Source organism: Emys orbicularis, chromosome 3 (genome assembly GCF_028017835.1).
Source record: "Emys orbicularis isolate rEmyOrb1 chromosome 3, rEmyOrb1.hap1, whole genome shotgun sequence".
NCBI lineage: Eukaryota > Metazoa > Chordata > Testudines > Emydidae > Emys > Emys orbicularis.
Window position 1 is genome coordinate 141535304 of NC_088685.1, and position 24507 is coordinate 141559810.

The 24507-nt window shown below is 42.5% G+C and overlaps 1 protein-coding gene across 6 annotated transcripts in view; it reads right to left on the reverse strand.

Moving 5' to 3' along the window:
- Positions 1–19032, reverse strand: part of RGS7 (regulator of G protein signaling 7) — a 420700-nt gene extending 401668 nt beyond the window's left edge. For all 6 annotated transcript variants that reach the window (XM_065400366.1, XM_065400369.1, XM_065400367.1 and 3 more), the window contains exon 1: positions 18955–19032. In XM_065400366.1, coding sequence (XP_065256438.1) covers positions 18955–19032 — 78 coding nt within the window. The remainder of the gene's footprint in view (positions 1–18954) is intronic.
- Positions 19033–24507: the final 5475 nt, after the last annotated feature.

The following is a 24507-nucleotide window of genomic DNA, read 5'->3' on the forward strand; positions in this document are numbered from 1 at the left end:
CACTGAGGTCGGATTAAAACCCCTGATCCAAAAATTTCTGCAGTGCGGGTGGCTTAGGAAGGGCACGTCCCCATACAATACTCCAATAATGGGGGTGCCCAAGCCTAATGGACAGTATCGATTGGTCCAGGACCTAAGGCAAATTAACAAATTAATAGAGGCCCCCTACCCAGTTGTCCCGAATCCTCATACTATTCTGGGTCAGGTTCCTAGAAAACACAGCTGGTTCTCAGTCATAGATTTAAAAGACACCTTCTTTTCCATACCCCTTAATCCGGAATCCCAAAGGCTGTTTGCCTTTGAATGGAAGGATCCAGATACCCACTACAAGGCCCAATATCTCTGGACCGTTGTTCCACAGGAACTTACCTGCGCACCTGAAATTTTTGGCAGCCAGCTAAAAAAAAAACCTTGCCCCATTCCTGGTCAGGCATCCCTCATGCAACATAGTTCAGTACTGCAACAATTTGCTTCTAAGTACTAAGATGGAAACATCCTGTAAAAAACAAACTATAAAGCTCCTTAATTACCTGGGGGCACAGGGGTATAAAGCCTCAAAGAAAAAAGCCCAACTGGTTAAGCAACAGGTCACTTTTCTCAAATATCATCTTTGCCAAGAAAGTCGTAGCTTGGGTAAGGAGAAAATCCAGGTTATACTTAATAGCCCTCAACCCCGAAACCCCTGAGAATTAAGGGCCTTTCTGGAACTGACTGGCTTTTGTCGGTTCTGAATCCCTGACTACAGGGGAAAAGCCAGACCCTTATATAAATCCCTAACTAAGAAAGGCCTGCTCCATTGAACATGGACCAGAGAAATGGAAAAAGCATTTCGAGAGCTTAAAGAAGCCTTGGTTCAGCCTCCCGCTCTGGCCCTCCCAAATCCCCGGAGGCTGTTCACCCTATACGTTCATGAAAGAGGAGGGATGGCAGCTGAAATCCTGTGCCAAAGGTCCAGACCCACCTGGCAACCCATTAAATACTACTCAAAGGTGTTGGACCCCGTCGCCAAGGGATGGCCTGCTTGTTTACGGGCCGTGGCAGCAACCGCTCTCCTCGTCCAGGAAGCTGAAAAGTTGACCCTGAGTGGCGACACTGAGGTTGTGGTCCCCCACAGGGTGCCTCAAATACTGGGGACAGGCGCTGGGAAAAAGCATCTAAATCCCAGTCAACATACTAGATATGAAGTGGGGCTCTTGCTAGCCCCCAACTTAACCTTTAGAACAGTTAGCTCCCTCAACCCAGCTACCCTATTGCCTAATCCTCGGGTTTCCAATGAAACCAGCCCCACTCATGACTGTATTAAAGTCTTGAAACAAAAAACCAAGCCCCGCCCTGACCTCTCGGACTTGCCTTGGCCCAACCCTGAAATTGAAGGGTACGTTGACGGGTCCAGCTATGTGATAGATGGCAAGCGGTTTACCGGAGCAGCAGTAGTAGTTAAAAACAAAGAAGTACACAAGTTTAAACTTAGCCCTAATTTGTCCACCCAAGCAGCCGAGTTAGTGGCCCTTATTGAGGCTCTCCGGTTGGGAGCCGGGAAAATTCTTAATCTATATACTGATAGCCGTTATGCCTACATGGTGGTACACGCCCACGAAACCCTGTGGAAAGAGAGAGGATTCATTACGGCCTCAGGCCAAAGAATTGCGCATGGAAGCCTCATCAAAACACTTCTTGAGGCCCTAATGCTTCCCCTCCGGGTCGCCGTAGTACATGTGTGTGCTCATGGAAGGGCCCCTAAGGCCAAACAGCGTAGGTATAACCAATTGGCTGATCAGGCCACAAAGAAGTCCGCCCGAAAGGGGGCCTTATGGCTCCTCTTGGCTCAAAATACTGAGGCTAAGGCCCTTCCTCCCCAATATACGGCTGAGAAAATATGCCACGCGCAGGCTGCAGGGGCCCGGCAGGTCTCCTCAGGATGGTGAAAATTGCCTGGGGGGAAGATTTTTGTCCCTCGACCAGTACTTCAGGAAATTCTCCGGCTCATACATAAAGAGGGACATCTGGGGTCGGGAGCAATGGTTAATTTGGCCACCCGATCCCTTAAGGGGCTGGGTATGCACATGGAGGCCCAGAGAATTGTTAATAATTGTCCTGTCTGTCAACGAACACATCAAAAGGGGTGTGGCCCTCCTGCCCCAATGGAAGGCCGACCATGGGCCACTTTCCCTTTTCAAAGATGGCAAGTTGACTTTGCCAAAATGCCCCCTTGCAGGGGCTATAAATACCTACTTGTATTTGTTGACCAGCTCACTGGGTGGGTAAAGTGTTACCCCACCCAGCACTGTCAGGCTCGGGCTGTTACTAAGGCCCTGTTGCATAAAATACTTCCCCAATTCCATCTCCCCGAAACAATTAAGTCTAATCGGGAAAGCCACTTTACCTCACAAGTGGTCCAACAGGTGTCAGGCACTCGGTATACAATGGAAGTTGCATACACCCTGAAGGCTGCAAAGCTCGGGTCAGGTAGAAAAAATGAATAGAACTCTCAAAAATACCCTCACTAAACTATGCACAAAGTCTGGTTTAAAGTGGCTTAATGCGCTACCCCTCGCCCTTACCCGCATTCAAAGGGCCCCGCGTAAGGGTCTTAAACTTTCACCCTTTGAACTGGTCTTTGGGTTCCCTCCCCAAATACTTATCCCGGGGTTCCGGGAGGATGTAAACTGGGAAATGGGGAATAACTCCTTATGAAAACAGGTCTCTGGGCTGCAATCTGTCTTGTTACAGCTGCATCAATACGCGGTGCCTTTTCAGGCCCTTCCCTTAAATCAGCCCATGCACCCGTTCCGGATCGGTAATCAGGTCCTTGTCAAGAAGTGGAAGCGTAACTCCCTTACACCACGGTGGGACGGCCCACACACTGTCTCACTCATCAGCCAAGCTGCAGTTAAAATTCTTGGGAGTAACAAATGAATGCACCATACGCGGGTAAAACGGTTCCTAAACCCTAACCTGAAGACTGAGTCAGCGGAAAAAAAGCCCGGGGTGGCACAGGTAAAAACTCCACCTAAAAATACCAGCAGCTGAACGGACTAAAGGAACTGTTTAGGAAAAGATAATGAAATTATTGTTAATATTTCTGCTTATGCACTTCCATCACTATTATGGTTGGAAAAATAGGTTCTTACAACTGGGGGAAACAATAGCAAATTCCTTTAATCTCAGTAACTGTTAGGTGTGTAAAGGCCCAGAAAAATTAAATGAATGGCCTTGAATAGCCCAGCCGGTGCAACCCAAATGGTAAATCAGTAATTTAAGTATAGTCCACAATGAAACAGAAGTTTGGACTAAGAATAGTAGTCCCTGGCAACTCTATTCTTCTGAAATGGGTATTCTTTGCCTTAATCAAACAAAACGGAAGGAAGTGTACGTGGAAAAAAGTAGGTGTGATTGGACTCTATCCCCGGGATTTAATTGCTATAATCCCAACTGTCACTCGTATGACTGTTCTAAATATCAAGGGCAATGAAACCACACCCATGTAAGGCTTACCAATAATAGTTGGGTAAAATGTTCCTACCAACTACATACAGGCAAAGGTTGCAAGGCGGTAGAACAGAATAGGTTCTTCAATGCCCTATTTTTAAGTTGCCAGCAAAACAATACCACTAGTAAGGACCACGTGGTACGGGTCCATCAATGGGCATGGCAGCACCATAACAAAACCCGGACCTATTTTAAACAGTTCTGGTCTAGTTCCAATCGGCCAAAGTGGGGCTGCAATTGTGTTTGGAAGGCGGGAGCTGGGGCGTGAAAATGTAATTACTGCAATTCTGATGGTAAATCAACCGTTATGGGGGGGCCTTTAGGGCCAGGTAATTATTTATATTTTAAACAACCATTAAACTCTACAACCTGGAATGGTCCCTTCGCTAATAAAGTCTGGGCCCTAAAAGGCCATTACTGAATTTGCGGGCCTTATGCTTATCGCAAATTGCCTCCAAATTGGTCAGGAATATGTTACGTTGAATATATATGGCCCTTGTTCTTTCTATTGGCCCAAACACAGGAAAATAAGTTGGGAATTAAAGTATATAATGATTTGATTAGGGAAAGGCAGTCCGTAAACTCCACCTTGGCCGCCGGAAGCTCCCAAACATGGGAAGCTCAGGAGTGGCCCCCCAAGAAAATTATAAAACATTATAAACCGGCCACTTAAAATCCTAATAAATTAATATCCGGGGCCAAAAAACCTATTTATAACCTAAATCAAATAATTAGGCTACAGGCTGTTTTGGAAATCTTAACTAACCAAACAGCCGCGGCACTCGACCTTTTGGCCAATCAATCAACCCAAATAAAAAATACGATCTATCAGCACCATATTCTCCTTAATTATTTGCTGGCGGAAAAAGAAGAAGTCTGTGAAAAATTAAATAAGTCTAATTGCTGTTTACAAACCAATAATAATGGAAAAGTGGTAAAACAATTAACCAAGGAAATGAGGAAGTTAGCCCATGTCCCAGTTCAAACATGGAAAGGGTGGAACATGAACTGGTTTACTTCTTGGTTACCACAGTTAGAATGGCTCCAAAAAGGCTTCCTCTTCTTTGCACTCTTTATTGTAGCTTTGTCAGCCCTTGCTTGCTTTGCTCCCTGTTTAGTTGCACTAATCCAACAAATGGTTAATCAGGTTGCGTACCAACAAATAATAACGTTATACCAGCCGGTAAAAGTCAAAGACTGGGGACCATAAAGCTCTCAAAATGCTTTTAAGGGGGGAGAATCTTGTTAAAGCAAAAGGGCAATTATGTGCTCATCCCCCAGACTTCCTGCACGCACGCTGCTCAGCAGAGAAAGTTAGACAGATGTATCCTGATTACATCCAAAAAAAAAAAGCTAAAAATGCATAGCGGGCGTATATTTTACTAGCCTAAGTTGTTTGTTAGCAAGTATAAAAAGCCTGCTCCGCGCTCAAAAAATGTGCCTCTCCCTCTGGCATGAGTCGAGGGGAGCACCCGCTCAGCTGACTGATAAATAAAAAATTTGATATCCGTCCTCTCGCTTTCCGTGCCTCCTTGGGGTAATTAAGTAGCTCCAGGGGAAACAAGCCCATTTGGCTAACACTAAGAAGTCTCAATATTTTTCTCAACTTTAAAATGGAATTTTCTTGGTGTTTGGTTTTAAATATTCTCCTGTGAGAACTGCAACTCAATCACTGTGGTGTTGTGTTTAAGAGCCTTCTGGAAAGTAACTAGCCTTTAAATAGAAGTAAAAAGCAGTGTTGCCAACTCTCCTGATTTCATCACGAGTCTCATGATAATTGTTTTCCTTAAAGTCCCAGCTACTGGAATCAAGTGGATATGTGATGATTTCAGCCTTGATTCTTAAAGAAAAATGAAGTTTCTAGCCTTTGTGGCTGTGGAGAAAGCTTCAAAATGTGACCCACGTGCACTCTAAAGGCTCAAAAAGCAGAGGGCAAATAAAAAGAACATAGCATCTGTTATTTTTACTTAATCTCATGATTTTAAAGCCAAACTCATGATTTTTGGTGAGCCTGATTCATGATTTTTGAACATTTGGGGTTGGCAATACTGTGAAAGTGGATAAACATCTTAAACTCTCTCAGATTTCCACCAAAACTTCAACACTTCCCCCCACCCCCGACCTCATCCATTAAACTCTCTGGAACACTCCCACACTAGCATCAACTTCCTGAACACCACAATCAGCTTCCACAATGGAACCCTGAAATCTAACCATCAGATAGTGACTGAACCAGCAGACAAAGGTGGCACCATTGTAGTCTTCAACCATGAGGACTATGTTAATGAGGCCAGTTGACAACTCTTCAACACTGCCTACTATAAAGAACTCAAAGACTCCACACCACAATTTACCCAGGAATTTAATGATATCATCAAATCCTTCCCCAAACAACTCCAATAAATACTTTACAAACTCATCCCCACAAACCCATATAAGGACCTTCTACATCCTTTCCAAGATACACAAATAAGAGAACCCAGACAGACCCATTATATCTGGTTACTGAAGGAAGATTGGGACTCTCAGAAACCATTCTCAAACCACTCACCACACAAAGGGCCAGCTTCCTCCAGGATACAAATGACTTCGTCCATAAATTTCACAACATTAATAACCTCCCTCAGAACACCATCCTTGCCACCATGGATGTAATTTCCATATACATTAACACCCCTCACAATGACAGCATAGCTGCCTACCTCAAATATTTACAAGACAATGGATAACCCTCAAATACCCACCCCAAACTCATCCATTTCATCCTCACCCAAATCAATTTTACATTCAGCCACAAACATTTTGCCCAAACCCTGGGAACATGTACTAGGATGGGTCCTCAATATGCCAACCTCATCTAGGACCACCTTGAAGAAGAATTTTTGGGCAAATGCACCACAAAACCAATGATATAAAAAGATATGTTGATGATATTTTCACCCTCTGGATAAACATCTTAAACTCTCTCAGATTTCCACCACAACTTCAACACCCCCCCCCCCCCGACCTCATCCATTAAACTCTCTGGAACACTCCCACACTAGCATCAACTTCCTGAACACCACAATCAGCTTCCACAATGGAACCCTACAGACAACTATATATACACAAGAAACCCTCAGATCACCACACCTACCTTCATAGCTCAGGAAGCACACCAAGAAATCTGTTATCTACAGCCACTCAGATACCACAGAATATGCTTGGAGAAGGAAGTCTGGGATATACACCTTAACACACTAAAATTGCCTTCACGAAACAAGACTACTACAACAGAGAAGTAGATTGCATCATGGAACAGGCCAGCCAAATACCCCAAGAGAACTTGATTCAATACAGGAAATAAACCCCCTTTCAACTGCACACCCCTACTTATCACCTACCACCCCACACTGATGAAACTCCATATAGGTTCCAAACAATTACAATCCATACTCAATGGAGGCCCCATCCTGAAAGTTTTCTTTCCTGACCCCCAATTCTGGACTTCAAACACCCCCCTCCCCCAACATCTCCAAGCTCATCATCAAAAGCAAGATCCCCCCAGACCAGGACTCACCAACTCAAGGTAGCACCAGACCCTGCCAGAACAAGAGATGCAAAACCTGCAGACATATCTCCAGTGCTATAATGATCAATGCCCCCCACAACATGCCTTTCAAAATCCATGTGTACACATGTGGTGTATCTCATCCGGTGCACTAAATGCCCCAATAACAATTATGTGGGTGAAACAAGACAATCACTATGCTCTCAAATGAACTCACACAGGAAAATGATAAAAGACAACACCACCCTATCACCTACAGGTAAACACTTTTCACAAAACAATCACTCTGACTTATCAGTCAGCATCCTCAAAGGAAACCTGTACAACGTTTACAAAGGACAACCCTAAGAGCTTAAATTCATAATTTTGCTAGACACTGAAAATGATGGTCTTCAGACACTGGATTTATGGTTTATTACAACAATCTGTAACCCACTAACCCCCACTTTTTGTCCTATGATTACACGGGTGTTAATTGGCCACTTCACCTTGAATGGTCCCATAGAATGTGCCTAACTACTTATTCTAAAGTATCTGCCTAATCTTGTATTTAGCTGTGACACCCAGTACCTTTCCCAGACCTGAAGAAGAGCTCTGTGTAGCTCAAAAGCTTGTCTCTCTCACCAGCAAAAGTTGGTCCAATAAAAGATATTACCTTACCCACCTTGTCTCTCTACATTGGGCTAGGTCACTTCATTAAAACATTTACCTGAATATGACAGATTGGTAATCTCACATTTTCTCTGGTTCTTGACATTCAGAAAGCAACCTCTTACCAATGTTATATGAAAAAGGAAGAATAAATCATTCATGCGTCTTTCTATATGTGCTTATAGCGGGGGGGGGGGGGGGGGGGAAGAGAGGGGGGAGGGGAAGAATTAAGACTGAAAGGAACATTCCCCCCTACTTCTTTAAATTCCTGTCCTGCTGCCACAATCCAAGGCACTTTCATTAGTCAGAGTCAGCACAGAGAGATACCTGAGGAAGATACATCAGTCAAACCATTACAAGCAAATTTAGAGATCCGCAGTAGCATTTTGTGATAGAGCCTTCCCCATAAGAAATGCCAAGCCTCAAATTCCAGGATGCTAACAACAACAAGTTTCAAAATATAAACTCATTTCCACCATAATAACAAAGCTCCCAAAATGATATACACAGAGAACTAAGTCTAAGAGCTATGTATGGAGCAACTGAGAAGTGTAGGATTGACATTCAAATTTTGAGATTTCAGCTATATTTTGGATTAAGAGAGCCATTGTAATATAAACCAAGACAAAAAATGTAGTTAGCTCTTGGTTTCCACAGTTTTAAGTGTTTTTAGGGGTTTTTTTTGGTTGTTTCACATTTGCACACAGAGATTTGTAGTGGTACATTTTCTAGTAACAGAATTTAGAAGCCTTTACTAATATACATATAAAATGTTTGTGGTTTGGAATTCCCTTTGTTTTTCTAAATCTGATTAAATGAAATACCAGGCTCCAGCTGCTTTCCATGAAGAGCTCTGCACACTATCTAGGGAAAGTTTCACTGTCAGTTAAAGCTGTGTTTGCCAGGTGCTACAGAGGTTTGCCTGGAGCTCCAGGGCCATGCTGGAGCCCTAAGCATACGTAACAGTATGGGTCAAAGGCTGTGAACCAGAGTAGGCCTGGCCTTGGCAGAATAGTAACACAACAGGTATTGGCTAACCAAATAAGTACATTCCTGACCAGAGAGGATGCTATAAGAACCAGAGTTCTCAAGTAACTGTGTAAACAAGTTCCCAAGAGATTGTACAGGAACACATTGACCCATCGTAAGAGAAGATTGGGATGGCAGGATAAAGGATGAGGATATTTTGTTCAAACTAGCAGGTGCAAGATATAAAGGTGGCAACTACCTACATCTGGAGTGCAATATTTAACTTGTTTGTATCAATGTATAAAAAGAAGTCATAGGAGGGGCATCTTTGTATCAGCTGAGGGGACAGGATCCTGGTATCCTGACTGAACCTTTACCTTATCACAGAAATACATGCGTTCGTGTCCCTGTGACCTGTTGGGCATGCCTTTGCCACCAAACCAAGCCTGTGGCCTTTCTTGACAAACAACATATAGATCTGCTGAATCAGCAAGCTGCATCCTCTGTTCATGCAGCTAATACCAGAGCTCCAAGAACAGTAGCACAGAGTGGCTGTGACAACTTAGCAGCCTTTGCAACTCTCTGCAGCACTAACAACAGGAGCAACTATTCTTGTTTTACCAGCTGAGCTCCTTGGGCAGCCCAGGTTCCCAGACAGTTTCCAGCTTTGGTTCCCCAGACAATCCTACATTCCCTGGCTGCAACCCCACTTCCCAGACACACCAACTCTATGCACCAGTAGTAGCCCTGGCTAGCCAACTAGCCCCATTCCCTGGCTCCTCTTAGGCCCTGCCTCCATGTCCACTTTCTTCCCTCTTCTAAAGTCTGAAGCAGGAGTCCAGCTTTATTGATTTCCCAGCAGCACAGAAGTCAAAGCCTCTGTCCCCATTCAAGTGTCTCATTCCATTCAATGTTCTCTTATGTCTCACTCAGGTCTTCCACCCTCAACTCTTTGCTAACCACCAGATGATATCCAATCCAAAATCAAAACCCTCAGCTCACCCACTTGTGTTCAAAATCATGTAGAAAGTTTTGCTTCCCTCACTATTCACATCACTGGCCTCCTATTCACCTGTGCAGTTTTTAAGTCTCACTCTTCCCTTTAAGGCCATTGCCCTAAAAATGGTCCTTCCTACTTGTCTTCTCTTACTGCTCCCACCCTTACTTTTCCTTTCATCTCCTTTCCAAAGTTCCCTTCTATTGTCATTATAAGTACAGCTTTTCCCCTTCTAACCCTCGTTCTTCCTGTTCTTGTTCACTCTGGTTGTCATTTTAAATCTCAGCTCAAAACTTCTTTTCCTCGTCCTAAAGATTCTCAGCTAGATCCTGCAAGGTCCTGAGAAACTCCATTTCCCAATGAAGCCAATGGAATTTGAAGACACTCAGCATCCCCACACAGTGTTTAGTACCTTGCAAGACCAGCCTTGATGGCTCTTCTCTTCCATACTCAGCATTCTCTTCTCTTTCAACAGCAGAAGTTGATTGGTCAGGTCTGGTTGCTTAGTGTGGGACCGTGGATTATAGTGCTATTGCAGAGTCTTGAGACTAGCATTCTGTTTCCAGCTTCTCCACTCACATACTTTGTGACCTGAGGCAAATCATTTCATTTCACCTTGCCTCCCTATCAACTGGGGATAATGCCTCCCCACTGTAAAATGGGGATAATGATATGTGCCTCTTTGGTAATGTTTTGTGAGATCCACAAACAAAAAGTGCTAGATATTATCATTATACATTGCTGTATTGTTATCCTTCTCCAGGATTTGGGTTCAAAACAGATATATTGAAATGTAATGCAATATGTATATTTTACTGATTAATTTTTTAATGTCCTCTGTAGATTTTTGTTGTCTAAAGTTTGGGTTTGCAGGGTAGAATTTGGGAACTCTTTATTTTAAAGAAAAATGTTTTTTCTGCTCTGATTTGGTGGGGGATGGTATTGTGTTCTCCTTAATCCATTATTAGACATTTAATTCATCTGAAATTGTTAAACTGAAAAAAAAAATACATTTTAAACAGTTTGTATTTATTTGTGAACTTTGAATTTGCAGTCTTACGGCCATCCTCTTTTGCTTTACTTGAAATCCCTCAATTTTTATATCATATGACAAATATTGAACCTCGGCATTTCAAAAAACATGTTGTAAATTTAAAATCATAATAAAAAAGTGACTATACTGCACGTCACTATCAATAGAATGGTTGTTTCCATAGTAACTAATGTAGAATGCTTCAAAAGGGAAAGAGCAGAGAGAGACTGAAAGTGACAATGTACAATCCACACAGGCGTATACAGTATTAAACTGCATGTATGTGATATAAGAAAGAAGCAACATGGTTGCACGGCATGCTGTAACATTTTTCTACTTCAGTCACTGGCAAGTAATGCTGTAATTTCAAGCTTACAGCACTGTGGGGGAGAGGATGATGCCTATCACCTGGTGGCATTAGGTTTCCCTTCTCCCTGCCCAGCAAGGACTATCAGCTAACAGAACCACCACACTTACTTTTGGGGCCCAACATACAAGCAGGACCTTTTCCTATAGGTGTGCCATGGGGTCCACTCACCACTAGAGCGCTGCTTCCTGGTTGTTCTGGGGATTAGCTGGTTCCAGGTGTAACACCCTCTTCTGTCAGTTCCTTGCCCTATAGGCTCTCTATCTTCATGACTCAGCCCTCCAGACATGTCATTATAGTCCCGCCTTTCTGGGCTATCAAAGTCCCTCCATACAAAAACAGTAATCTTGCCTTCACTGCCCTGACCATGCCACACCTCCAGTGTCTGGTAGAGGACAGGCCCACGTTCCCCTACTCCAGGTTCCAGTCCAGGGACCCTATCTCTGGCAACAGTGGCCTGCTTTCTGGCAGACCGTGTTGCCCTTCTCCTGGGCTCCTTCCTACTTCTCAGCTCTATCTTCTGGCTCCCTCCCCCCCTCTCTGGGTTTACCAGCCCAAACTCCCTCCTCCCTGGGAGGACCTACAGGCTACCTATCACTGTAGTCCCAAGCACACATCCCTTCTCCTAGGAAGTGACTGTAAATGATTTCCCCTGCAGCCCCTTCTGCCACTAATTTCCTGTCTTTATAAACCTGGCCCAGCTCTTTCCCCTGCCAGACTTCATCAGCAATTAGGCCTTGGCATGCCTTCGCTTTCCTCCAGGTGCAGGCTATAGGTTAATTGGCCTAATTTACCCCTTCAGGCTTTGTGTGGGGTGGACGCCCCGTCACATGGTGCTATTCCTCTTAAGGGGCAGAGGTAGAAGCAGATGACTGGCAACCAGACCACATAAGACACAACAGTGGACCAAACAATGGTTTAGGCAGTGACACCTCCTAGTAGGCAAACAGCTCTGTCAAGGACTTTCTGTGAGACTACAGTTTAAAGGAAGAAAGCCAGCTAATGCCTCAATGCAGCCAGCAGAAATTCCTTCCACCTGTTGAAGACAGAAGAAATGGAGTCTTGCAGCTAGTAATCCAATTGTATAGTATTAGTGACATAGCTACAAGTTTTTTTCCCCCATGTCTCCACCTCCTGGAAGGAAATATACATTATGGTGACATCACCAGTAGTACGTAAAGAAAAGTATAAGTTGGCCCTACTCATGGACCTGCAAGCACCCCCATTCAAATCCTCCCACTGTCATCAGAAACATCTTTAGCTTGTATACATACACCAGCTATGGCTCTAAAGTTATAAGGAATTTATGGTGAAAAAAATAAATTACAGAAACAGTGTGTGGGGGGGGGGGGGGGAAATCAGCCTTTTTTTGTACCCAAACTATTTTCAGTGGCTCAGCTTTAGTGTGCTTGTAGCAGTATTACCTTGGGCTGTGATCACATTGTATCTGACCAAGAAGAGAGAGCTAAGGGCCCAGTTAATACTTTCATGGACCCTGCAATCACTATAAATTCAACAATAAGAGTACCACATACTCAGTCACCATGAGAGTTATCCACAGTACCTCAGTCTTTCTTGGCATTTGCATCTTCCATTCAAGTATTAACTGGGCCTTCAGACCTTTCTGCGTGGTCAGATATAATGTGATCACAGCCCGTGGTGATACTGCTATATGCAAATTAAATATGAGCCACTGAAAATTGGAAATAGTTATTATGGATACAAAAAGGCCAATTTTTTCAGTTTCTGTAACTTATTTTTGTACCAGGAATTCCCTATAATAATTTTAAAGCCATATATGTTCATCAGTGTCAGCTAACTCAGGTCTATGAGTAGGTCCAATTTATATTTTCCTTTATGTCTCAGTGGTGGTGCCACCATAATGTAGGCATATTCAGAAGTACACAGTGCCAGACTAATTCTTTTCCTATTGAAGTCAATGGTAAGTCTTCCATAGGCCATTGCTTAACATTTTTAAAATTCCGTCCTTCGTGTCCTTCCCAAATATGAAGACTGCAGTCCGGCTGTAGGAGCTGGATTTTATAATGTACTATGAGAATTAATGTATGATTTGATTTCATCTTGTCAGCCACCCTTTTTGAATAGCAGAAAGGAATGACAGACCAGAACAATCCTTATGACTAATTATGGTCATCCTTTTGTTTTAGAATAAGTTATAAAGCTACTATGGTTTCCTATATGTATTACAAATTAGGAAGTAAGAGACAGGATTCTCTATTGTGTCTATGTTAAGTAGATTAGAGGAACATTGAAGGCCTGGGTCTCAATGTAAATTGTCTTGGTTATTGATTGTAAAACTTAGCAAGGTTTAATTTGCAATGCCCTTTTGCTCAATACAGAATACTACTGTTTGTATTCTCAATCTGTTTGTGTGAATGAGGAATGTATGCATTAGAAAAAGATAAGGTGTGAAGGCCATTGTTATAGCCAGAGTCAAGGAAGAAGGAGTGAAGAAACTTAAAGGACATCAAAGAATCATCAACACGCATCCATAATGAAGGGCAGATTGACGACCCTGAGGTAAAGGCTGGCACCCCTAAAGACAATTGATTAAATCGGAACAAAGGACAGGATGACCCTCTCGGAGGTGTACACCAATTAAGAAGTAACCGGTCACAAAGTGACACAGCAGAATCCATAGGCTTCAACAGAGAAGAAAACCTATAAGAACAGGGTGCTTTGCCATAGGACTTTGGGTTCGTCTTGCCACACTCCAGGAGCATCAGATCGCGACCGATAGAACCCCGCTCCCCTCTGCGACCAATCTGGCTGGCCACTAGATTGATCCAGACTCTGGACTGGTAACTATAAACATCACTGCAGGAGTGTGTGTGTGTGTGTGTGTGTGTGTGTGTGTGTGTGTGTGTGTGTGTGTGTGTCTAAAAAGCATATGCTAACTGTGGTATTCTCAATAAATGCTGTGTATTTACCTTCCTCTATAAAGATCCCGTGTGCTTTGTATGAGCATAACACGGCTAACTTCCACCAGGTAACTTTTTCCCTGAAGTGAATACTTGAGAATATCCACACATTACCAATACAATTTTATTTGCCACTTCAAATAGCCAATTTATTTTGGAGGAGGCCCTTTGAGAGGGGAGGGGGGAAACTAAAGTGAGTTATCACCATTTCCACAGCTTACATTGTAGAGGAACAAGGATAATAGGAATGGCAAGACATCATTCCTGTAAATATCACACTTCTATGAGTAATTTCAAATTATAGTGGACTGGCAAATAAACTTATAATACAAGTCTAGCAAGTATGACCTTTGATTATTGGAACAGAAATAGAACCAAGAACATGGTAGCCTCAAACACTATGAAAATATGATCACCTGCATCAAAAACTATTTTAATATTTAGGGCAGGGAGAGAGGTGGTGACTCAAAGTCTCAGTCAACAAGAATATAATTAATTACTCCAGCGAAGGTAGTCCTGATATCACAAAAAAGGCCAAAGCTGGATTGGAATATCTTAAACAGGTGATAAAAAAAAGCAAGTAAACTTGTAAATTAGAGTTCATAATCCCCCATAGGGGGATTCAACTTGTTCAATTTAGAATAATTTAAAACAGAACATGAGAGTGATCAATTAGAATCCTATGGCTTTTTTCAACTCGAGGAAATACAGCATGGGGTAGTGGTTCTAAAATTAGAAGTTTTCCCAACAATAAATTCTATCCTCTCCTTGTCACAAATTGAAGAAAGAAAACAACCTCAAGTTCTGAAAACTTAAACTCATAAGATACAAGAAAAAGCCAATATTAGTAGTTTTCTCTACAATCCAACTTCTAGCCACAATTGAAAGTGTTGCTGAAATCAAAGATTTCTATATGATGTTCAAACACTAATGGTTCCAGTGTTCTTACATCCTCTAATTCAGCTTTTAATTGCTGATGGATATAGACTCAGTAGGAAAGGAAATAAAAGTAATACTTTCAATATGTTCATATTTGCCTGAAGCTAATACCAGGAAACTTTAAGACTCTTCCTAAGGTATGTTGGCACCACCTATGTGTCATATTTCATTATTTTATAATGAGGCAGGCATCTAAAAAAAGTAATGCAGATGACATTCTATTAAAAGAAAAAAAGTACAAGAGCTTTCAGAGGTGGCATGATACCGATATAAGGAACTATTTATCTATGCTAGTGCCTTTTGCAATACAGATTTAAACAAGTAATTTATGCACTAAATATTTAACTCAAATATTTGATCTGGATTTTCTATAAAAAAAACCATCTAAATGTGCAGTATACTTTCTGTGTATATGAACATGGGACACTGGAAGAAATCTAGATTGTGTCATTTTATACTATTATGTTTTCTTCATCTTCCTTTTCTGGACAAACCAATCAGCTTTCTCCACTTCCTTATCTTGGTAACTAACCAGAAACTAACTATGGGTGAGAGATGAGATTGTTTACTGTAATCTTTGTGGTTCTGTCAGGGCTTGGCATCTCTGAAAATTAACACTGGATCTATAAATCCCCTGACCTTTGAAAAAGGTCAGATCCAGCCGTCGGAATTCAGACTCTTTCTATGACGGGCCAAACTTCAATATTGAATCCAAATACGCCTGAACTTCATAAAAATGCAGATTCAGATCAGATCTCTGATCTAAACATTGTGACTCAGGACCATCTCAAATCATCCAAATTCTTCAAATTTTCTGGTCCTTTCATGACTTGGCTAGGCTGGGATTTAGGGAGACCTCGGCTGTGACTCTAGGCAGTCCAGACTGTATTTAATAAGACAGGAGCTAGAGAGACAGTGAGAACTACAAGGTTATGTTTGTGCTCAGCATCCTCAATAAAGAATTTGCTTTGTATTCACTACAGTCAAGGCCTGTCTCTTACCTATCACAAGAGATATTACATGTTTCCTCTTTTTCTCATGGGCACAAATATCAGATTGCCATCCCACACAATCATGCTGCATAAATATCATATTGGGACAAACAGTAAAAAACCCAATCACATTTAAGCCATGGCATTCAAGATGTAAAGAGATTTTGAATTCTAAATATTCAATCATCCATGAGACAACCACCCCAAAAGTACATAACTTTTTCAAGTAACTTCTAATTCATTTTCTGTCTAACTTTTTTTTTTTAGAAAGTACTTCATGAATTTGGCAGGTCTGTACTCTAGTTACTCAGCACAGTTCATTCATCCCTAATACAATGGCAAAATGCAACAAAACTTACTAGTTATTGCAGCCTCTTCTTAGAAAATGGAGGAGCATTATGTTCTGAAATTGATTACAAAATTCCTGTGGTGTAGCAGCCCCTATTAAACCATCATACTTGAAGACTTCAAGAGCAGCTGGTAATATCTGAAGTAAAACGACTTATGCTTTAACAACCTCTTATCATACTCTAAATCCAGAAGTCTTCTATATTTGTTGATGGTAGTATCACATTTGCATCCTGTCATACACACCTATGTACTTTTAAAACACATATGTCACCAGATCTTATTTTGTTTCCTGTTTCCTAGAACATTGCTTGGAAGTTTTCACCCGAGACTGAGACACCTGTCAGTACAATCTATAGTATGATAGGTCAAGAGGAGTAGTTAAAGGAATCAAAGAAAGCAGGCATAGACTCAGACTGTAAAGCAAGAAGGGACCATAATGATCATCCAGTCTGACATCCTCCACATTGCAGGCCACAGAACCTCACCCACCCATTCCTGTAATAGACCCATAACCTTTGGCTGAGTTACTGAAGTCATCAAATCATGATTTAAAGACTTCAAGTTACAGAGAATTCACCATTTATAGTAGCTTAAACCTTCAAATGACATGGACACCACACTACAGAGGAAGGTGAAAAACCCCCAGGGTCTCTGCCAATCTGACCCAGGGAAAATTCTTTCCCAACCACAGAAATAACATGACAGATTATATTGCATAAGATTAAGATATGTGAAAAGTGTCCTACTATACAACTCTGTTTTTAATAATGCCATAGAAAAACTAGGTAAATAAACACAGTATTTGTACTTTCCTATACATGTTACATATGTCTGGAAGTTACACTTCAGCAATGAGATAGACATTTAAAAAAAAAGAAAAGAAAAGAATCAGTTTAGTGGGTTAAAAAAAAAAAGTGTAACTGACACCCAAGTCCTTTTAATATCTCCTATGCAATAGTTCTATCATCCATTATACAGCTGAAATATTACAATGAAACTTACTCTTAAGTATATATATGTAAAATATAATGAAATACTGTGTTTTTGAGGGAGCTGAATCAAATCAACTAGGTGCAATAATTTTTTAGGAAATATAATATTATGATAACCATTCTGCCCATGTTTGTTTACTATATAAATATACATAAGCGCATAGATACAATTTTTGTACACAATTGTAAAGTTAATGGACAGGTGGTCCAATGACATTATGCACGTGCAAAGTATTCCAAACTTTTGTGCATCAAAAGTCCTAAAATTATATTTAGTCACGTAAATAAAAGTAGCCTGATTTTCAGAGGTGCTGGGCATTCCCAAATCCCATTGAAGTCAGCAGTATCTTTGAAAATAAGGCGGCATGGACTATACATCAATTTGTGACTAACAAAATATTTATAATCTCTGGAAAGAACAGTCTATTATCATAATATCTGATGACATCAATTACTCTCACTATTGAAGAAGCACTGACATTAATCTGAGAATTTTTTATTGCAGTCAATGTGGAGGGGGGAGGAAGAGAGAGAGTCAACTCCTAAAAGACAAAAATAGGAGTTGATTTTTCTATTTTAAATAACCACAAACTAATTACAACTCCCTAAATTCTGGGAGTAAACAGGTAGTTAAAACATTCTGCATCCAAGTTTGTGTGAAAGATTCTCTTTCACCACTCCACAATTTATAATTAAATGAGAAAATTCTTAATTTAGTTGTATTTATTTAAAGAAGTCAAATTCAAAGGTAAAGACAACTTTATCCCCTTAGTTTAAACAATCTCAAATTCCCCAAGCAACCATTCTAATTGAAGTACTGTAGCCAAATAAATCCCATTATTTAGGTCAATGTCTGGGAGTTTGTTTATTGATGTTGTTGTTAAAACATTTATCATGTTGGGAAATCTATTTGCAGAGAGAATCCTTGGAATATACATTTTAAAAATGCTATTGATTGCAAAACAAAAAAAAATCTACACAATTATTTTCCTCATACCACATGTGCAACTAACACTTTAATTGCATTGTAAACAATTGACTAACCATAAAACATTTGTTATTTGAAAACTAAAGTATGTAATATTTTTACTCATTTTACAATCAAATCATTTTAAAAGTGAATACTCTAACTCAATCGTAAAATGTTTTATCATCACATATCAGCTGTACCCAGCACGTGGAAATAGCAGGTAAAATAAACTAAATATTGCAACATTGCCATCTGACACATAAAATGAACCGAACACGAATGAATGTTTAAAGTATGTATTATAGAATAAACGTTCTTGAATACTTTGCAAAGTTAGCATATGTATCTGTGTTTTAAAATTGAGAGCAAGAGATTAGGTAATTTCTTAAAATAAAAGACAACAGATAAACGGGTTGGGATATCGAGCTAACATTTCACACGCTCATACTGTTGCTATTGAAGTAGTATAAAGTATACATCATGTACTAAATATTCCAACAGTAAAGCACGGATATCTCTGATGCTCTGAAATCATGTTGTTTCACTCCTGCGAATGGAACATCAGAGCAGCAGCTTGTATCAAGACAAGTGGAGGCAAAATGTTAAAATAGTTAAATTTTCGGGGGGGAGAGGGGGGGGAGGAGAAACCAGGAGCGAAAGTTTCCTAATGCCATTTGCCCAACTGTTTCGGAGAAATTAAAAAGCCTCCTACCTTTCTGTATACCAGCATGTTTGGGGATTCATCAGCCACCCCGTTGCTGCTTTGCCCATAATTATTTCCTTGCGCCATGTCCCAATGCTACGATCCGCTGACAAATGTCGCGCTGAGCAATTTGCCACTGTGAAAGGTAAGAGTGATCAGTGAAATACAGCTGCAGCAGGTCTCCTTCCCCCTACTGACGGTGATTAATAGAGCTGACTTTCTCCCAACACGTTACCATCATCCGTTTCTCCGCCCGATATTTACACTGGGGCAAAGCAGCTCATTCCCCGTTTACTGCCATTACCCCCCTGTGCCGGTAAATAATGAATGAGTGTAATGTACTAACCTAGTTTCGACTTTAATGAATTGCCACTTCACACCGCTGAGCACACTAGGGTAGCGGCATCTCCCTACACAATGCCCCCCCCACACACACACACACGCCCCCACTGAATACTGGACACCGCATCTTTCTGATCGCCCTTTAAAGGGCTGTGTCCGCGTCTCAGGGACTGCCAATTAGCCGGCTGCCTTCCCAGCTGTTCAGCTCGCGGTTAGTCCCGCGCCCCGCACCCCAGCAGCCGCCCTGAGGTATCTCCCGCTGCAGCGCTTCCCCCGGCCCGTGCGGCGCTCACCCACCTGCACAAAGAGCCGTGCCAGCTCTTTTTTGGGGGGGCCGGCACCACACGATGCCGGCTCCATCGCCTCCTCCCCCCTCCACGGGCAGAGCGCGCCAGCGGCTGCAGAGCCCCAGCCGGGCTCTGAGCAGCCCGCCCGACAACCTGCTGCGGGAGGGCAGGAGTAGGGTTCATCGCGACCCCCCGCTAGCCCCGGGGAGCTCCGCTCCCCCCCCGGCCCGGCATCTCCAGCCCCGCGGCACGTTCGGGCTTGTACTGCCGGCTGCCCTGCTTCGGGAAGCCCGCGCCTGGGCTTTCAGCACCGCGGACAGCAGCCCCGGAAGCCCTCAGCCTCCCCGCTTGCCGGCACCTCACCCGCGCCGCTCTGGGGGAGGGTGAACTCCCCCCGCTCCCCGCCCTGCCTATTTACCTCCCCGGGCCAAGGTCACTGGCTGCACGGCGGCAGCGGCTCCTCTCCTCCGCCTCCTCCGGGCGCGCGCCGCGCGGTCCGTGTCAGCCGGCAGCGGAGGGAGGGATGCGAGGATCGGTCATCACACAAACAATGCGCACCCGGGCTGCTGCCGCCTGCTGCTGCTGCCGCGGCTGCGACTCCCGCCCCCCCAAGCCTTGCACAAGCGGCCGCGGCTCCCCTCCCTGGAACGGAGCTGCCTCGTCACGTGAGGAAATGGAACGTCAAAGGTGCTGCTGCTGCTGCAGCGCCAGGCGACTCACACACCCGCCTGCTCTCTGGCTGCTGCTGCTCTCAGCTCTCTCTCCCTCCCCCCCCCCCGGGAAGCAGCCAAGGAGCTGCAGCTGCCTGCAGGTTTGGCAGCAAGTTGTCAACGAGATTAGGCAACGCGGGAGGGCTGGCCAAGAATAGAATATGGGCTAATGGGATGGATGATGCGGGGGAGGGGGCAGCAGTGGGGGGAAAAGTGTGTCACATCCTCTCTCTCTTCCTCCAGCATACAGCCCCGACTGATCAGCTACCTGTTTTTAAGGAGTGAGGCCAGCGTTTTAAAACTTGGGTCATAGAGGGGCACTTTCATGATGAAAGAGCCTAATTATCAGAAATGGTGGAGCTGCTGCAGCTCTCATTGACTCCTCTAGAAACTAGGAATGATCAGCACCTCTGGAGGGGAATCACACCCCTTATTTAGGGAGCTGGATTTTAGGCATCCAAATTTGCTAAGCTAAAATTTTCAACCAGAAAATATTGGTAATAAACAGCAGGAGGAGTAAGCCATCTTTAGGGTGAAGAGATTTTCTTGTGACATGCTGCCCCTTGTGGAGTGTGCTTTGGGACAATCAGAGCAATTGGAGCTGGAAGAGACCCCTGTATGTAATTACAGACTCTCTCTCTCTCAGCAGTGGGAAGGAGATGATAATGACTTTGTCCTTCCAGGAAGGTCCTGACTGAGATGTTCTCCCCTGCACAGCAAGCAGCCAATGAGCAGCTGACCAGGAAATAAAGTTGTTTGTTTGTTAAATGCCTACAACTGTGGTGTCACTTGCTGTGCAAAACACAAAATAAGACAGTCCCTGCCGCAAGTGCTTACAAGTGAATTGATAGAGGAGGTCTGCTCTCTGCTGCTGTGGAGGAAGAAGAGCAGACATGTCTCAAAGAAGGAGTCCAGCTTGTGAAGCAGGAGACCAGCTGCCAGGCCTATTGTCCACCACGTGTACCAGCTCCCTCCCATAACAGATCATGAATGGGAAAAGAACAAGTTAAGAAATTACTTAGACAAGTTAGATGTCTTCAAGTCAGCAGGGCCTGATGAAATACATCCTAGAAACTTAAGGCTGAAGAGATCTCAGTGACATTAGCGATTATCTTTGAGAACTCGTGGAAGACAGGAGAGATTCCAGAGGAAAAAATATAGGACCCAACTATAAAAAAGAAATAAGAACGACCCAGGGAATAATAGATCAGTTAGCTCAACTTCTGTACACTGAAGGATATTGGAGCAAATAAACAATTTGTAAGCACCTAGATGAAAATAAGGTGATAAGTAACAGCATGGATTTCTCAAGAAAAAAAATCATGTCAAATCAACCTATGACAGGGTAACAAGCTTTGTTTATGAGAAGCTCCCCTATCCACAAACTAGAGAAATATAGTCTAGACAAACCTTCAATAAAGTGGGTAAACAACTGGTTGCAAAACCATATTCAGTTGTTATCAATGATTCACAATCAAGCTGGAAGGGCATATCAGGTGGGGTCCAGTTCTATTCAATATCTTCATAAATGATTTTGATAATGGCATAGAGTTAACTTATAAAGTCTGATGATACCAAGCTGGGAGGGTTTGCAAGTGCTTTGGTGGATAGGATTAGAATTCAAAATGATCTTAAAGTGAAGAAATTATCTGAAATTCAATAAGGACAAATGGAAAGTACTATACTTAGGAAGGAATAATCAACTGCACAAATACAAAATGGGAAATGAGCCTAGGAAGCAGTCCTGCAGAAAAGGATCTGGGGGATATAGTGGATCACAAACTAAATATGAGTCCATAATTTAATAGCATTGCAAAAAAATACATTATTTTGGGAGGTATTAGCTGGAGTGTTGTAAGCAAGACATGAGAAGTAATTCTCTCTCTATTCACCACTGTTAAGGCCTCAACTGGAGTATTGTGTCCAGTTCTGGGCACCACACTTCAAGAAAGATGTGGATAAATTGGAGAAAGTCCCCAGAGGAGAGCAACAAAAATGATTAAAAAGACTAGAAAACGTGACCTACAAGGAAAGATTGAAAAAAAAAAATGGGTTTGTTTAGGCTGGAGAAAAGAAGACTGAGGGGGAATATGATAGTCTTCAAGCATATAAGGGGTTATAAGAGGAGGGTGATTCATTGTTCTCCTTAGCTCCCGAAGACAGGACAAGAAGTGATGGGCTTAAACTGTAGCAAGGGAGATTTATTTTGGCCATTAGGAATAATTTCCTAACGGTAAGGGTAGCTAAGCACCTGTGGAATCCCTGACATTGGAGGTTTATAAGAACAGGTTAAACACACACCTGTCAGGGAAGGTCTAGATAAAACTTATTTCTGCCTTAGTGCAGGGGACTGGATTAGATGACCAATCAAGGTCCCTTCCAGTCATACATTTCTATGAGTAGAGGAAGGTACAGGCAAGGGGAAGTCTGGTGGTATGATGTGCATTATGGGGGATGGAGACCAAATTGAGAGGTGCTCGGTACACAGAACTAAGATGGAGGCAAGGGGTGGAGTCAGCGTAGTGCATTAGAGGAGGGGGCACCACATTAAGAACTTCTAAAGGGATAGAACCAGTTTTGGAAGGAAGAGTTGAATTGGGTGCTTCTGAGAGGGACAGAGTTAAGTTAGAGGAGGAAAAAGAGCCAAGTGAAGATGTTGGGTGACAGTGGCAGCTGAAGGGCTCTTTAGGAAAGTTGAGGGTGCTTTCAACAGGACAAAGGCAAGTCTAAAGATTCAGAGGCACACGGAGAGTGAGAACCATTTAAGTCCTCTGGGGTTGGCAGAGATAACTTGGTGTCATCTCCCTGGAGAATAGTAGCTACTTGCAAATTTTTTGGGGGGGGAGGGAGGCATCTAGAAGAGTCTTTTAGCAGGACAGAGTCAAGTTGGAGTTTCTGTGGGAACAGAGGCAAGTAGAAAGGGAAATGGGCTCGAGTAGAGATGAGGAGGAATAGAAGTTAGAGTAGGGTCTCTGGAACAGAGACTGGGGGAGAGGATGGAGATCTGATAGATAAGTGGGAATGTTCTGGAGGGAAAGCAGAAGTGAAAGGGGGAGTTGAGGTGACCAAAGTGAAAATGAAGGTCAACAGGACAGAATTGAAAGGGGAAGATGTTGAGGGATGGAGGAGGGAAGGTTAATGTCAGAGAGATCATGCTTCATGGTGGGGATAAGAAGCAGCAACAGAAAATGGAATTCTTATGGTGAGGAGCAGAAAGAGAGGGAGAACAACATGATGGGGCAGAAGGAGAGAGAAAAGAGGCATAAGACAGCGGGATTTGAATGTGAGAAGAGTTTGGTGCTTTGAGATGGGAGGGAGAAGCACAAGGAAAGCAAAGGAGAAGAGCAAGAATAAGATTTTGGTAAGTTTATGAAAGCGAAGGAAAGGAGAAAAGAGGAGGGGAGAAAAAAAAGTGAAAATACGGGTGTGAAAAATGTGAAACTGAAGAGTTTCTTGCCTCCTGTTAAGAACTCACATGAAGTGCACTAGATATGGGCCCCAAACCATGAAATTTGGATCCAAATCTGAACTTACAAAAGTTCAGGTTTGTTCAGACTCAGTGATCCAGTCATTAGAGAGAGAAATAAAGATCCTGAACCACATTTCCTAAAGTATGCATCTGGGGTTCCAAATTGAGCCCCACCTCTTGAATGGATAGAACTAAAGAGCTCAGATAGCTCAGTGATAGGGTTTTATATTGCACCAGATAGTTCTTAAGATGTATTAAGAACACAAATCACATAACCTGCTGGGGAGCATCAAAAACAGCACAAACTCAAACACTTATTGTATCAGATTGCATTTTAACAGCTTTTTTGAGGGGGCTATAAATGGCAGTGGCACAAAGTACCCTTTTAAATGCAATTTTATCTTTTGTAAAACCTCACAGGAAAATATTAAAGATTCACATATTTTCCTTCCTTCCAATTACTTAGATAACTGACAGAGAATGCATTTTAATAATAGTATGAATTAGAATGGCATGGAAGAGAAATATCAGTGGGTTTCCAATATTGTTATATTATATTACTTTCTTACAGTAATGTCATCTTATTGATCTAAGTGAGGGAACCAACAAGAAGGAAGCCAATTTGTTCTGGAATCCTTACAGTATGGATGAAGTAGTTTATATTTAGGCCTGGCAGAATTTGATTTTTTTTATTGTGATAGATATCAATGTTTATTTTTATGCATTTTTCTATTTTATCAATTTAAATTTTCAC